This window comes from Cynocephalus volans, chromosome X (genome assembly GCF_027409185.1).
Source record: "Cynocephalus volans isolate mCynVol1 chromosome X, mCynVol1.pri, whole genome shotgun sequence".
In the NCBI taxonomy this organism is placed as follows: domain Eukaryota; kingdom Metazoa; phylum Chordata; class Mammalia; order Dermoptera; family Cynocephalidae; genus Cynocephalus; species Cynocephalus volans.
In genome coordinates, this window is record NC_084478.1 from 176157368 (window position 1) to 176173511 (window position 16144).

At 42.0% G+C, this 16144-nt stretch overlaps 1 protein-coding gene across 1 annotated transcript; it reads right to left on the bottom strand.

Annotated features, from left to right (window-relative positions):
• Positions 1-830: 830 nt before the first annotated feature.
• Positions 831-2275, bottom strand: LOC134368625 (heat shock transcription factor, X-linked member 3-like). Its single transcript, XM_063085048.1, has 2 exons — positions 1796-2275; positions 831-1370 (listed from the first exon to the last, which is right to left on the bottom strand). Exons 1-2 carry the CDS (start codon positions 2273-2275, stop codon positions 831-833), a joined length of 1020 nt encoding a protein of 339 aa, XP_062941118.1.
• Positions 2276-16144: the final 13869 nt, after the last annotated feature.

Here is a 16144-nt window from a genome sequence, read left to right on the forward strand (position 1 = left end):
GAGGGCCAATGGTTCATGAAGCCCATGTGTCGCCCGCAGCACAGAGCTTCTTCAGATCCAAACAAAGGACCTGAGATACAGCTCTCATTGAGTGAGGCTGATTTTGCAAAGTGATCAGTAGTGTTATAACTTAGTAGCAAATCTTTCTGTTTTTCTTGTGTGATTTCCCAGCAAAGTTTCTAGTGGTGGTTAGCTATGAGGATCATGGGCTTTCCTCCCAGGCATGGACTGCAGTGTCTGGTCTCTTCTGAGCCAGGACACAGTGGTTGTACCTCCCTTGGAAGATGGGGCAGCCTCTTTGGAGGGACCCTGGGTGCTGGGTTGGGACACTCAGCTGTGGAACAGAAAGTTCCTGGCAACAGTGTGGGGACAGCGATGAGGAAGGAATCTCTTGTTTCAAGGTACGAGACTAATGTAAGGTGATACTCCCAAGGTCAGGAGTGAGGCTGTTCTGTCTCCTGAGCAGCAGGCAAGGCTCAGGGGACCGGATCTTGCTGGGCGAGCCCTCCATAGTCCCCAGCAAAATCCTTTGCTGAGTGTGTGGAAATGCTGCTGCCTCAAATGGAAGAGGACATTGGGGACAAAGCCTGTCTAGGGCAGGATCTTTAGTCTCATGTCAGTGAGATGTGTGTGTTATAGAAGTTTAGAAACGACAGGGAGTCTCACTTCTCATTTACATGGTTTATTTGCTAACATGGGGTTTTGTTGGATTTATTAAAACCAAAAATGGCTTCACCATTAGTAAATGGCCCTTCTTATCATTCCTTAGTGGCCTGTGAGTTTAGGGACCCGGATTGTCCTTTAACTGTTCACAGAATGCACACGTGTAATCAGCCCTCCGACTGCTCCTTGTTGGGCAGCTCACTGGGAGACATTTCTAAGAGGGAAGCCATCAGAGTGGAATAACAGATGTCATACAGAGACATCGGGAGACCAATTCCAGGGTAAAGTGGGAGGTTGGGGAGCGGGTACCCTGCACCTTCCATTATTACAGTGTCAGCCCTGGGCTCAAACCTAACATTCACAGAGATGTCTTCCCCCCTGCTTGGATCATTTGGCTCTTGAGGGGAACGATTTCCTAGGGGATGTCTAGCAACAGTGCCCCTAGACCGGGTACCCCCAGGGAAGATGGAGAACTGAGGGTTACTGGGTCCCTGGACATTTGGGGCTTCCCCCTGGGACTTGCTGTTGGCTTCTTTCTTGGCCTTAATGTGTTGGATTCGCAGGGAATGTCTCGTAGGTACCAGCTTCTTTCTCTTTGCGGTTGGTGCACAGGTTGCTGGCAGAGCAGTGTTTCTGAGGTCACCTTTTTTGTGGATGTTCTCAAGGAGCCCAGGCTGGTCTCTCTGAAAATTGGGGTTACTGTAAAGCTGAAACAAAAGGAAACATTTTAGTCACTCTGAGATAAGATGTGCATTCTTTTATCACCCAGAATCACAGGGGTCTTATTTGATGATGGAGTAAGGAAGTGTTTAAGGTGCTGGCAAGTGTCACTGTGTCCTATAGCATGACCTCACTAGAGAGAAACAATTCATAAGTGAGGGTGGCAGTCTGTACATTTGACATTCCCTTGCTCTGAGTCTCTACTCCTACCCACAGAGTATATCTAAGGGCGTGGTAATTTAATATCAAAATCTATGCTTTCAAAGGGTAGATTTGGATCTGTCCATGAATAATAGGTCATGTTAAAGTTGTTCTCACAAATGAAACTCTTGTAGTATATCATTCACCTTGGCACCTGTAAAGATGTTTGAGTAACAGAGAAAAGGGGTAAGAGGAATATTTTCTACTTTACCATAATTTTCTTGTTCCCCAGAGAATGAACTGAAGAGGTTTTTGTGCGTGTTTTGCTGAATCCATAGCGGTTCATTTGGCGAATGAAGGTTTTCATGCTGTCTGTTTCAAAAATCCTGTCCACGCCTCTCCTGCGAAGAATTTCCCTCTGGAAAAGGTCTTGCTCTATGATCACGGTGTGTCCATCGTCATCCCAGCGCACAGACTCGAGAGCGTCATCCTCAACGATCTTCCAGAGCCTCCTCGGGAAGGAGAGTGTTCTGGGGTCACTGTCTTCTTCTACACTGGACGCCCGTTGGTTTTGATCTGCTGGTTGTTCATCATTTTGGGAGTCTGCATCTTGTCCTATGGCTTGGTCACCTTGAACGTCTGATACCTCCCTTGGATCCAGGTTTGGATCAGTTGGGACCCCGCTTGCTGGCTCTCCACCAGAAGATGAGGCGAGCTCGTTTTCATTGTCATAAGTATCCTGACTATCCATGGGCTACACTGTCATCAGGAGCACTTTGTACCCCACACCATTAACCACTGTCCCAGTAAGTACAAACTGCCTTCACTCTGAGTGGTGATGCCCAATAAATACTGTCCACAGGATTCTAGAATCTCGGTAGGGGGGCAACCGGCTGCTGAAGTCATCGTCCTCTTTATTTGTCATGTGATGTCACGTAGGTGGCTCACGGCCAGTCTGGAGATTGGGCCCTGTCCAAGTGTGGGAAGGGGACAGGTAGCTGGGCCCCCCAGCTTCTCTCTTTTCTAAAAGTGTAGAAAGGGTGGTTCACATTCCCAGAAAGGTCTCCCATGTGCTGAGAGACGCATGGTTTCACGGGGCCAGACCCTGGATGAGTTGAGCAGCCTTGATCCCATGGCCACTCCCACCCCTGGAGACAGGGGAGGCCTGTTGCTGGCCTCTCTGGTTTGCTCAAGGGCCAGTCCCCAGTTAGTCCAAACTTGGGTATCGCCAGGACTGTCTGGGTCAGCTGGGCCCCTGGGTGACTGTACCTCCCAGGAGATGGTGGTCCCTACCAGGCTGGGAAATCTAGTCTTGGTTGGTGTCCCTCTTCTCCCCCCATCTCTTTCCTGCTTTGGTCTCTTCCAAACACTCCTGCTGGTGGGATCCATCTGCTCAGAAGTGCCCAGAGAAAGAGTGACTTATTACCACGTGCTCCAGTTGTCCCCAGAGTGGGGCTGCGCCTGAGCACGGTGGGAGTGCTCCTCTTGCTTCTCGACCAGAGCGGTACTCAGAGCACAGATGTGTGATTGGATGGGCACATGCTCGCCTGGGCTTTGCACTGTCATGTGGAGCTCTGCCTGTCCCCAATGCATCCCTCCACCGATCACAACACGGTTGTGTTTACTTTCCATTTCTTCGTCATGGATCCTGTTCTTATTGTCGGAGACCCTCTCATTTCTGAGGCCTGCTTTACAGAGACTCTACTATGAGGAAAGTTCGTACTTGTTTAACTAGACATGAGTAAAGGAATGCAATACAAAAATACCCATCAACGTGTATTTGAAAACAGATGAGAGTCTGAGGGGCTGTGGGAGCGGTGGAGAAAAACCCCAAATAATTGTCATTTTCAAACAGAGATGAGAGGATAGAACCCTTTCTTTGGTGATACCTGCTCTCTAGCCATTGAGGACAACTTTGATCTTAATATTCACTCTGCACAGGAGATGGATTGGTACAGGGCAAAGGCTCCAGGCTGAAAGGATTCTGGGTCCTCTTCCTACTAAGTAGTAGACTCTCTAATGGCCAGGCCTTTGTTACTAAAAGGGGAGTACAAAGTTGGTTTGAAAGAGAACCTTTTGAGGTATCTTTCAGTCCAAGGGTGCTAATCCTTAATCATTTCTGGGTTTGGGATTGGTCTGTGGTAACGATGCTTTTAAACAAGTTTACAAAGCCTTCATTCGTGAAGTCAGTTTAACCTGTATGCACGTGCATGTACAGGATTAGAATTGAAATGAACTTTATTTTGATGTCTCCAAAGGTCACTCCTAGTGTTTTCAGTGAAACAGCCAGTGTGTTTCATGTGCGTGGCAAAGTCTTTTTTCTTAAGCGAATTCTTAAGCCTAAGAGTGACATATCGCAGTGGCCTTTGCTAGCGTATGCATGCTGCTGATGACTTCTAAAAAGGCTTTGGCCGTTGGGTGGGAGGGGAAGGGTAGTGAAGAGAATGCCCAAGGAATCCATAGCTCTGGCTTTCAGCAAAGAGCTGCTATTTATTTGATTTGGTTTAGACACATGTATGTCATGTCGCTTGCATAGGACCATTAGCTAACATTCTCTTTTTTTTTTTTTTCAGAGTCACTGAATGTCCACTAGGATTGAGAGTGTACGGCCTCTGGCTCTTCTTATGCCCTGAAGGGGAAATAATTCACAGTGCCTTCTCAGTCCAGTCAGAGAAAGGCATTATAGGAACTCCGGTGTCCCTCAGCTTCGGCCTCTTCAGCCTTGAGGAGCCTTGGGCTGCCACTCAGACCGTCTTTCTAAGGAACCTGCTATGCCCAAGCCATGTTGAGAGAATTGATGGGTTTTCTCTTCAGTGCTCCAGAGCCCCCCAAAGATGACCGCTGTGTGTCACCAGCTTATGAATGGAATCATTCCCCACAGTCCTGTCACCCAAGCCGAGCACAGCTGACTCAGGCACCTGTGAGGACCAGTGACCCCCTGGGAAAGTGATCTAAGTTGTAACTTGCTGGACGTTCTCTCTCTCTCTGCGTCTCTCTCTCTCTCTGTCTCTCTCTGTCTCTGTCTCTCTCTCTGTCTCTCTCTCTCTCTCTGTCTCTCTCTCTCTCTCTCTGACACACACACTCACACACATCCCAACTTTCCTCCTCTCTCACACACACACTCACACTCACAGACAGTGAGTGACAATCTGGTGGCTGACAAGCTTTCCCGTAGAAAGCTCACCTCAAAAGTAAGAAGAGGCACGACAATGGTCATCCAGCTCAGCGCCATTGTGATGTGCGTCCTTCGCTGTTCCGCAATCACGTCCATCGAGTGCAAGAACAAGACGGACCACACGATGTAGTAGAGGACCACGAGGCAGAGGAAGGACATGAGAATCCACAGGGGGACACACGCCACCTGAGGGGAGGAGGAGAGGAGGATCTGTCTAGACCTTCTGCCCCAGCCTCTGACAGGACGCACCGTCGTCACCTTCCTCTCCAGTTCAGGCAGCACAAGCTGCTATGAGGACAGTCCCACCTCCCAGGACTGCGGTGGGGACAGCATGGGAAGGAATATGTGGAGCGTGTGCACGACAGGGCCCACCTCCCAGGAAACGTTGTCATCAGTGCCTGTTCCTTCAGGTGACAGCCTCGCATCTGGCCCCGCATCCTCTTCTCTTCCTGACAGCCTCCCTCATTCCCTCCCTCCAGCTCCACATGACTCTGGTGGCTTCACATCTGCCCGAGGAAACGGGTCCCTGCTGTCACCCTGTGCACATACGCATGATATCGCCCCGACATACTTTCTCCACAGGCAACATTTCCCCAACCTGCTGGGGGTGCTTTGACAACACATTTGCCACCATGTTCCCCAGAAACTGCGGCTGCCTGGGCTCCTACAGACCCCCATGTCCACCCCTACCAACTTAGTGAGATGGGCAGATTGATGCTGGGGACGTAACACCACCCGTCCCTGCCACCACGCCAAGGCACGTTCTGAGTATGTTGCTGCCATACCTGAAAAACCTCGTCTCACCCACACTCAGGCCTGCCAAATGCGCCCTGGGGACGTCACCTGCCCAGGCTCACTTGAGTCATTTTCCTCCTGCCTGCCCTGGCCGTGGCACCACTTCTCAGTTGTCCTTGTTTCTTTCATTATTTGTCATACATTAAAACAGCTGTTTGCTTTTCGTGTACAGTTCTGTGAGTTTTAACATACATCACCACAGGCCAGATACAGAACAGTTCCGTCATGCCGTCCCTTCATTGTCACAGCGTCACCCCACCATAACCCCTGGCAACCACTGCCCTGTTCTCTATTGCTATACTTTCATCTCTGTTAGAATGTTGTGCAGATGGCATCACACCGCATGTAACTTTTGACTCAAGTTGTCCCCTGTGTGCATGGGCTGTCCCTGTCACAGCTGAGTGCTATTCCATCATACAATGACTACAGCTTGCTCATGCAGCCGTCCGGTGAACGCGGCTCCAGGTCTCGGCTACCACAAACAAGGCCTCTCTGCAAGCACTCGCACGTGGGCTGTTTTGTGGTTGTGCGTTTTCATTTCCCTACAGTAAGCACCCAGGCATGGGACCGCTGGGTCACATGGTAAGAGCGTGTTTAGCTGTATAAGAAAGTGCCACACTGTTTCCCAGAGGGAGTGCATAATTCTTTCTTCCGACCAGAAATGCAGGAGTGTCCCTGTTCCTGTGCATCCTCCCCAACACGTGGGACTGTGAGTGATTTTTGATTCGTCTTTCAGACAAATGTGCTGCGGGACCTCGTGGAAGTGTTTGTCTTTCCCTCGGGTAAACTTTCCTTGTGCTCATTTGCCACGTGTACATCCTCTTTGTGAACCGTCTGTCAAGTCTTGCCAGTTTTTAAATTAGGTGTTCGCCTTCTCAGTTTTGAGTTTTTATATGTTTTGGATATAAGTCAATGTTTTGACACGTGCTTTGCAAATATTTTTTTCCTATCTGTGGCCTGTCTTTTCGTTCAGTTCATTTTAATTCTGAGGAAGTCCAAATTTATTTACTTGTTTATTTTATGGATTTTGCTGACTCTAGGACCGGAGCAAAGGAAACACAAGATGGGTTTAACATTTTGTGGTGCCAGAAGGTAAGAAATGAGGAGGAATAGAAAGACGCAGGATCTCCCATAGGCTGAATGGAATCCAAAAGCTGGAGAAAGTGAACAGCAGACTAAATTATGATAACATTGAATTATAACGAATAGAATAAACGAATTTTGAGTCTTCTAATCTATGAACATAGTAATATGCCCCCATTTATTTAGATCTTCTTTAATTTTTCTCAGCCATGTTTTCTATTTTTCAGTGCAAAGGTCTTGCATATCTTTCATTAAATTTATTCCCAAACATTTTATGTCTTTTGATGCTATTGATAAGGCGCTCACACTTTTTTAACATTTCCATGTGTTTCTTTTTAGTATAGAGAAATACAATTGATTTTTTTTACATTGAACTCATATTTCAGAATCACAGGATATTAACAATATCATTTTGAATTTTTTTGCTTAGAATCCTTAGAATTTTTCACATTGACCATTGTGTTCTTTGCAATAATGGCACTTTTATTTCTTCCTTTTGCACCTGTATGTCTTTTATTTCTCTCTCTTGCCCTATTGCAATAGTTTGGACCTCTAATAAGACAGTTGGGCAGAAGTGTGAAGTCAGATATTCTTGCCTTGTTCCTGACCCTAGGTGGAAAACATTTAATTTTTTTTTTTCAAGATCCCTCAACCCCCAGATGGGTCTTTATTTCACCAGTGGGCTACTGTTTACACATTCGTATGGGGGTACCTCTCGGTTGAATCACTTAAATCTTTTTTTTTTTTATAATTTTATTTTGTCGATATACATTGTGGCTGATTATTGCTCCCCATCACCAAAACCTCCCTCCCTTCTCCCTCCCCCCTCCACCCAACAATGTCCTTTATGTTTGCTTGTCGTATCAACTTCAAATAATTGTGGTTGTTATATCTTCTTCCCCCCCCAATTTTTTTTTTTGTGTGTGTGAATTTATATATTAATTTTTAGCTCCCACCAATAAGTGAGAACATGTGGTATTTCTCTTTCTGTGCCTGACTTGTTTCACTTAATATAATTCTCTCAAGGTCCATCCATGTTGTTGCAATTTCATTCGTTTTTATAGCTGAGTAGTATTCCATTGTGTAGATGTACCACATTTTCCGTATCCACTCATCTGATGATGGGCATTTGGGCTGGTTCCAACTCTTGGCTATTGTAAAGAGTGCTGCAATGAACATTGGGGAACAGGTATACATTCGACTTGATGATTTCCATTCCTCTGGGTATATTCCCAACAGTGGGATAGCTGGGACGTATGGTAGATCTATCTGCAATTGTTTGAGGAACCTCCATACCATTTTCCATAGAGGCTGTTCTAAAATTTTCAAATGATTACCTGCATTTAATAGTCATTAGAACTTTTATGTTATACTGACTTTCTGTCTATTTTTTCTAACAATTACTGAGAAGTTATATAGGTCAGGAACTTGGATCTACATAAGGAAATGGAGAACAGCAGAAAAGAAATAAATGAAGGTGAAACAGAATGCTTTTTTAATTCTTAACTGATCTAAAAGATAACTGTTTAAGTTAATAATAGTAACATTGGTGATTAGAATGTACAGATAAATAAAATCAATGATACAAGAATGAGAGAGAAGAATTGAATATACTTTTTAATTTTATTTGTTTGTTTTTATTGAGACATAATTGATAATACACATTTGTGCGGTACAGAGTAGGATATCAATACTGTGTGCAATACCTGATGATCAAATCGGGAGAGTTAGTATAGTCATCTTTACAAAACGTAGTCATTCTTTGTGACCCTTGACCAGTTCCTCACTAGCCCCTTCCCCTCTCCCTTTCCTGCCTCTAATAACCACGAATTTGTTCTCTCCTTTTGAAACTTCAGTGTATTCCTGTGATTGTTGTTTCTTTCGCTCATTCTTTCTTTCTTGAGTAAACTTTTAAAAATAAGATATAAACACTAAATAAGAAGAAGTGTAGAATTATTTTAAGGTGGAATTATTTCAAATGTATATTGTAACCTCTATGACAAGCACTAATTTTTTTAAAAGAGCTATATTTTATATGTTGAGAGGAGATAAAATAGAATTGCACTAAAGCTCATTACAGTCAGAGAAGGCAGAAAAAGAAGAGGAAAATGTAACAAAGAACATATGAAAGGAATAGAAAACAGTCACATACATGGTAGATATTAATGCAATTACTTTAATAATCACTTTAGTGTGAATAGTCTAAATACACCAATTAAAAGACATATATTGTCAGAGTGAATAAAAAGAACAATACTCATGCCCATTTCTACAAGAAATTAATTTTAAATGTCAAAGTCTCGGATAGGTTAAATGTGAAGAGATTGAACAAATATACCATATTAACACTAATAAGAGAAAGCTGGAGTAGCTGTACTAATTTCATATTAGAGAGTGCAAAATCCAAAACAAAACCAAAAACAGACGATAACCATTGACGGCTACAGTCAGGATCACCAAGGAGTCTCATTCATTGCTGGTGAGACTGCAAATACGACAGTCAGTTTGGAAACCAGTTTGTGCGTTTCTTACAAAGCCGAGCACAGTCTCACCACATGATCCACCAAACATATTCCTAGGTGTTTACCCAGCTAATTTGAAATTTTATGTTCACACTAAAATCTTGAACATAAATATATATGGCAGCTCATTTAATAATTGACACAACTGGAAGTAACTCTGTTGCTCTTCAGTAGGTGAATGGATAAGCAAATTGGGGTACAACTATGCAATAGAACACTATTGATCAACAAAAAGGAATGATCAAGACACACAAAGATATGGATGAATCTTAAATGCCTGTTACTAAGTGAACGAAGTCAGTCCAAAAAGGCTACATAGTGTATAATCTTATTCATTTGACATTCTGAAAAGGAAAAACTATACAGACAGCAAAAAGATCAGTTGTTGCAAGGAGTTGGGTGGGCAAGGAGGAGCTTTGTAGTATCTAGAGTTAGTGAAGCAGACGGCTGAAGGCAATATTGGACACGAGTAGTAGATGACAGGATTCCACAATACATCCCATATCTAACTAGTCATCTATGGTTGCCACATTTTAGACATGGAACCTCTTACTCCATCTCAAGCTATGCACAGGAATGCAATCCCTGAACATAGGAAGGCAGAGCAGTCTGGTTGAAGTGAGGACTGTAATCCCAGAGTTCTGTCCACCCAGCGTCCTTTCTTCCTCCTTGGAGCAGTGTGCTCTGACACCCCACCACAAGAACCATTGGGTTCGCCCTGAGCACGGCTGGGAAAGCTCTGTGTTAGAACAGTTTTTTTCACACATGGGCTTGTATCTGCTCCTGCACAGGCACCTACCTCAAGTCTGAAGAGTCAAAGCAAGGACCAAAACCAGACTCAGGTATGACACCGGTTTTGTATTTATAAGATAAGGAATTTAACATATCAATGATTTATGTTTTATCTTCTATGTTTAGTGAACTCCTTCCACAGAGGTTGGCGCTGTGTGTGTGTGTTGTTGATTAATAAGAAATGGTTGATACAGGCCAGGAATACGAAATGAGTGTGAAAGCAAGTATGTAGCACAGAAAGAGGAAAATTGGAGGGGAAATGCTCCGGGCATACGTACCTCATTGACTACAAAGGTAAAGGATAGCTGTGGACGGTTTTTGAGATTGTTTATATGAGGGTCCTTCAAAAGGTTCAAAGAAAGATTTATATTATCTTTTTTTTTTTTTTGACACCTGGTCGATACAGGGATCTGAACCACTGCCCTTGGTGTTATATATTATCTTTTAATTCTATTTTTCTATGAACTTATTGAAGTACTTTTGTACTGGAGGAATAACAGACACATAGGCCAATGAAACAAAATAGAGAATCTAGAAATTGATCCATACAAATATATTCAATTAATTTTAATTTTAACAACTTTACTGTGATATACTTCACATACCATACAATTCACATTTTGACATGTATAATTCACTGGTTTTTGTATATTCACAGATATGAGTAACCATCACCATTGTTAACTGATGAACACTTTCATTACCTAAACAAACCCCAAATCCTTGTGCCCTTTAGTTGTCACCCCCCATCTCCCAATCCCCAATCCCCATCCCTAATACACCACTACTATCTGTCTGTATTCATTTCCCTTTTCTGGATTTTATGTGAATGGAATTATATAATATGTGGTCTTTGTGATAGGTTTCTTTCACTTAGTGTATGTTTTCAAGGTTCATCCATGTTGTTACGTGTATCTGTACATCATTTCTTTTTATGGCCAAATAATGTTTCATTATATGGATGTGCCACATTTTGTGTATCTATTCATCATGAGGTAGATATTTGAGTTGTTTCTACTTTTTGGCTATTATGAATAATTCTACTATAAACATTCATGTACAAGTTTCTGGGGGACATATTTTTAATTTATCTTGAGTGTATACTAGGAATGAAATCGGTAGGCCATACGGTAACTCTACATTTGAGGAACTGTCAATCTGTTTTCCAAAGCAGCTGCAGTGTTTTGCATTGCTGTGAGTAGGCTATGAGTGGTATAATTTCTCCACATCCTTGCTAATGTTTGCTATCAGATATTATGATTCTAGCTTTCCTACTGAGTTTGAGGTGGTATTTCAATGTGGTTTTGATGTGCATTTAGTTGATGACTAACAAGGCCAAACATCTTCTCTTCTGATTATTGGCCGTTTGTATGTCTATCTTGGAGAAATGTCTATTTAGATGATTTGCCATTTTTAAACTGGATTACTGTTTTTTTAATTATTGGTTTGTAAGGATTCTATATGTATGATAGTATATATAAAATTGGAAAATGTCTTCTCCCATTCTGTGGCTTGTCTTTTTACTTTCCTTATGGAATCCTTTGAAGCACAAAAGATTTTAATTTTCGTGAGGTCCAATTTATCTATTTTATCTCTTGTTGTTAATGCTTTTTGTGTCATACCTAGGAATTCTTTGCCAAATCCAAGGTCATGAAGGTTTACACCTACATTTTCTTCAAGGAGTTTTATAATAATACCTCTAACATTTAGGTCCTTTATTCATTTTGAGTTAAGTTTTGTATATGGAGTGAGGTAAGGATCCAACTTTATTCTTTTGCATGTGGCTATCCAGTTGTCTTAGCACCATTTGTTGAAAAGATTATTATTTCTCCCAGTGGGTGTTGTTGACATCCTTGTTAAAATCAGTTGTCCACAGAGACGAGAGTTTATTTCTCAATTGTATTTCATTGATCTATAAATCTACCCTCTTACCACTACTACGCTGTCTTGAATACAGTTGCTTTGTAATAAGTTTTGAAATCAGGACGTGTCAGTCTTCTCAGTTTGTTCTGTTTCAAGATTGTGTTGGCTATCCTGGGTACAATTAATTTTTGACAAAGAAGCAAAATCAGTGCAATGGAGGAAAGACAGCATTTTCAACTAATAGTGCTGGAAGAATTGTACGTACGTCAGCAAAAAAATGAACCTCCTTCTAAACTTTATACCTTATACAAATTTATGTCAAATTGGTGATGGACTTAAGTGTAAAATGCAAAACTAGACAACTTTTAGAACAGATCACAGTAAAAATATTCAAGAAATAAGATGTGATGAAGAGATCTAAACATGGCAGTAAAATCACAATCAATAAAAGAAAAAAGTGAAATTCATTAATATTATCAACTTTTGATCTGTGAAAGATCCTGTTAAGAGAATGAAAATATATGCAAACCACATATTCCAAAAAAGTCCAGTGTCTTGAATATGTAAAGAGCTCTCATTAGGGAAATGCAAATTAAAACCACAATTAATTGTTATCATATACCTATTAGAAAAGCTAAAATAGAAAATAGTAACAATACCAAATGCAAGAAAAGATGCAGATTTACTGGATCACTCATACATTGCTGGTGGGAATGTAAAACAGAACAGTCACTCTAGAAAATAGTTTTTCAATTCCTTTGAAAACTAAAAATGGACGTGGAATATGAGCTAGCAATTTCATTCTTGGGCATTTATCCCAGGGATATGAAACTTATTTTTACAGAGACATCTGCACAGGATTGTCATAGCAGCTTTATTTTTAATAGGAAAAACTGGGAAACAACCCAGATGTCCTTTAACGGTAGGACGAATAAACGCACTGTGGTACATCTATTCAGTAAACTACTACCACTGAAAAAAATGAACAGAGAGAGGCCGAACAGTTGCCGGGCCCATGCACCTCAAGGTACCTGTGCCAGAGCAGGTAGGTGATGCCCTGGGAATACCAGCAAAGGCCAGTGCATGTCACCCAGACAGAGGCCTCAAGGGAGGCCCAAGAGCTGCCGGGCCCATGTGGCCCAAAGCACTGGCACTGGAGAAGGTAGGCATTGTCACGGGAATCCCAGCCCAGGCCAGTGCACACCACCCAGAGAGAGGCCCGCAGAGAGGCTTGAGAGCTGCCGGGCTCACGCACCCCAAGGTTTCTGCACCAGAGCAGGTAGGCACCACCACAGGAATCTCAGCCCAGGCCCATGTGCACCACCCAGTGAGAGGCCCCCAGAGAGGCATGAGAGCTTCCGGTCCCACGCACCCCAAGGCATCTGCACCGGTGCATGTAGGTGCCACTGCAGTACTCCCATGCCAGCCAGTGCACGCTGCCCAGAGAGGTCCTAAAGCCGCCAGGCCCACAGGGCCCTGAGCCACGGGATTCGCAGTCCAGGCCAGTTCCCACAGCCCTGAGAGGCCCAAGCCTCCAGCCCACAGGCACCGAGGCAGCCATGCCAAATGGGCAGTCCCTGCAGGATCCTAGCCAAACGTTAGGGTCGAACGAGTGGACCATGAAATCCCCTGCCACAATGACTGAACAACAAAGGAGAGATACCAGAAATGTGAAAAATCAAGAAAGTCCAACACCACCAAAGGGCAATAATATCTCTCAAGCTCTAGATCCTATAGAACAAGAAGTCCCTGAAATGACTGACCAGGAATTTAGAGCAACAATTCTAAGGAAACTAAATGAGATACAAGAAAACTCAGTTAGACAGCACAATGAAATGAGAAAAAGTATACAGGACCTGAAAGAAGAAATGTACAAAGAGATCAATGCCCTGAAAAAGAATGTGGCAGAGCTTGTGGAACTGAAGAATTCATTCAATGAAATAAAAAATACAACAGAGAGTGTAACCAACAGGCCAGAACAAGTAGAAGACAGAATTTCTGACCTTGAAGAATGGGCTCTTTGAAATAACACAGGCGGACAAAAAAAAAAAAAAAAAAAGAAAGAAAGAAAGAAAAAAGAATTAAAAACATTGAAGAAAATCTAAGAGAGGTAACAGAAAACCTTACGTGCTAAAATATCCAAATCATGGGTATGCCAGAATGGGAGGAAATGGAAATTGCATTGAAAACATATTCAATTGAATAATGGCAGAAAACTTCCCAGGTATAGGAAAAGACACAGATCTTCAGATTCAGGAGGCTCAAAGATCCCCAAACATATTCAACCCGAAAAGGTCCTCTCCAAGACATGTTATAGTCAAACTGGCAAAACTCAAAGACAAAGAGAGAATCTTTTAAAGCTGCAAGAGAGAAGCATCAGGTCACTTATAAGGGAACCCCAATCAGACTAACATCAGACTTTTCATCACAAACTCTAAAAGCCAGAAAAGAATAGGATGATATATTCAAAATACTAAAAGACAAACATTGCCAGTGGATGGAGTTTGGATGTGTTGTCCCCTCCAAAACTCATGTGGAAATTTGATCCCCAATATGGCAGTGTTGGAAACTGATTGAATCATGGGGGCGGATCCCTCATGAATGGATTAATGCTCTCCCTGGGGGAGGGGGGATTAATGAGTGAGTTCTCACTCTGTTACTTAAAAAGACCCTGGCACCTCCTCTCTCTCTCTCTTGCTTCCTCTTGCCATGTGATCTGCTTGTACCCGCCGGCTGCCTGCCACTTTCCGCCATGAGTAGAAGCAGCCTGAGGCCCATGCCAGATGCAGCTGTCCCAGAATCATAAGTCAAATAAACGTCTTTTCCTTTTAAATTACCCAGTCTCAGGTATTTCTGTTATAGCCACACAAAACAGACTAAAACACCATCCAAGAATACATTACTCAGCAAGATTATCCTTCTGAAATCAAGGACAAATAGTATATTTCTTAGACAAACAAAAACTGTGGGAGTTCACTACCACAGGATGAGCCTCACAAGAAATTCTCAAGGGAGTACTGGGTTTGGTACCAGAAAAACAACCACCACTGCTATAAATAATCAAGAAAATGCGAAATCCACTAGTAAAATAAAAAGGCTAACAATAGAGAGAAAAAACTGTTATCTACCACCCTAAGAAATCAACAAATATAGAGGACAAACAGTAAATCAGAAAGAAAGGAACAAAAGATACTTAAGACATCTGAACAAAACTCAGTAAAATGGGAGGAGTTAATCAATCCCTTTCAATAATAAATCTTAATGTAAAAGGACCAAACTCCCCACTCAAAAGACACAGACTGACTGACGGGATTTAAAAGGTGGTCCCAACTTTATGCTGCCTTCAAGAGACTCACCTCACCTGTAAAGACACACATAGACTAAGAGTGAAAGGAAGGAAACAGATATACCGTGCCAATAGAAATGAAAAATGACCTGGAGTAGCTAATCTTATATCTGATAAAATAAACATTACACCAAAAACCAAAGAAAGAAATAAAGAAGGCCACTATATTATCATAAAAGGATTTATCCATCAAGAAGACATAAGAATCATAAATATATATGCACCCAATGTCGGAGCAGCCAGATTTATAAAGCAAACACTATTAGACCTAAAGAATGAGATAGACACTAATAACATAATAGCAGGATACCTGAACACCCTCTCTCAATATTGGACAGATCATCTAGGCAAAGAATCAGCAGAGAAACGCAAGATCTAAACAACACTTTGGACCAGTAGGATTTGGCAGATATCTATAGAAGACTGCATCCAACAACTTCAGAATATTCATTCTTATCAGCACATGGAATATTCTCCAGGATAGATCACCTATTACATCACAAAACAAGTCTCAACAAATTTAAAAAAAAAAATGGAATTATTCCATGTATTTTTTCAGATCACAATGGATTAAAATTAGAAATCAATAACAAACAAAACTCTGGAAACTATACAAACACCTGGAAATTAAACAGCATTCTACTTAATGACATATGGGTCTAAAAAGAAATTAAAAAGGTAATAAAAAATTATTGAAACTAATGAAATTAGTGACACATCATTCAAAAACCTGTGGGATACTGCAAAAGCAGTACTAAGGGGGAAATTTATCGCATTAAATGCTTACTTCAGAAGAGTGGAAAGACGGCAAGTAAACAACCTAACACTTCACTTTAAAGAACTAGAAAAACAAGAACAATCTAACCCCAAAGTTAACAGACAGACAGAAAGAATCAAGATCTGAGCGGAATTTAATGAAATAGAAACCCCCAAAACAATACAAAAGATCACTGAATCAAAAAGTTGGTTTTTTGAAAAGATAAATAAAACTGACAAACCATTATCAAGGCTAATTAAAAAATGAAGAGAGAAGACCCAAACAAC

What these genes read in the sequence shown, in the direction of transcription:
- LOC134368625 (XM_063085048.1), bottom strand. Translation starts at nt 2,275, where the DNA reads ATGGATAGTCAGGATACTTATGACAATGAAAACGAGCTCGCCTCATCT. An exon ending in TGGGGAACAAGAAAATTATG is followed by an intron (nt 1,371 to 1,795) that starts GTAAAGTAGAAA and finishes CTTTTGTTTCAG; the next exon opens with CTTTACAGTAACCCCAATTT.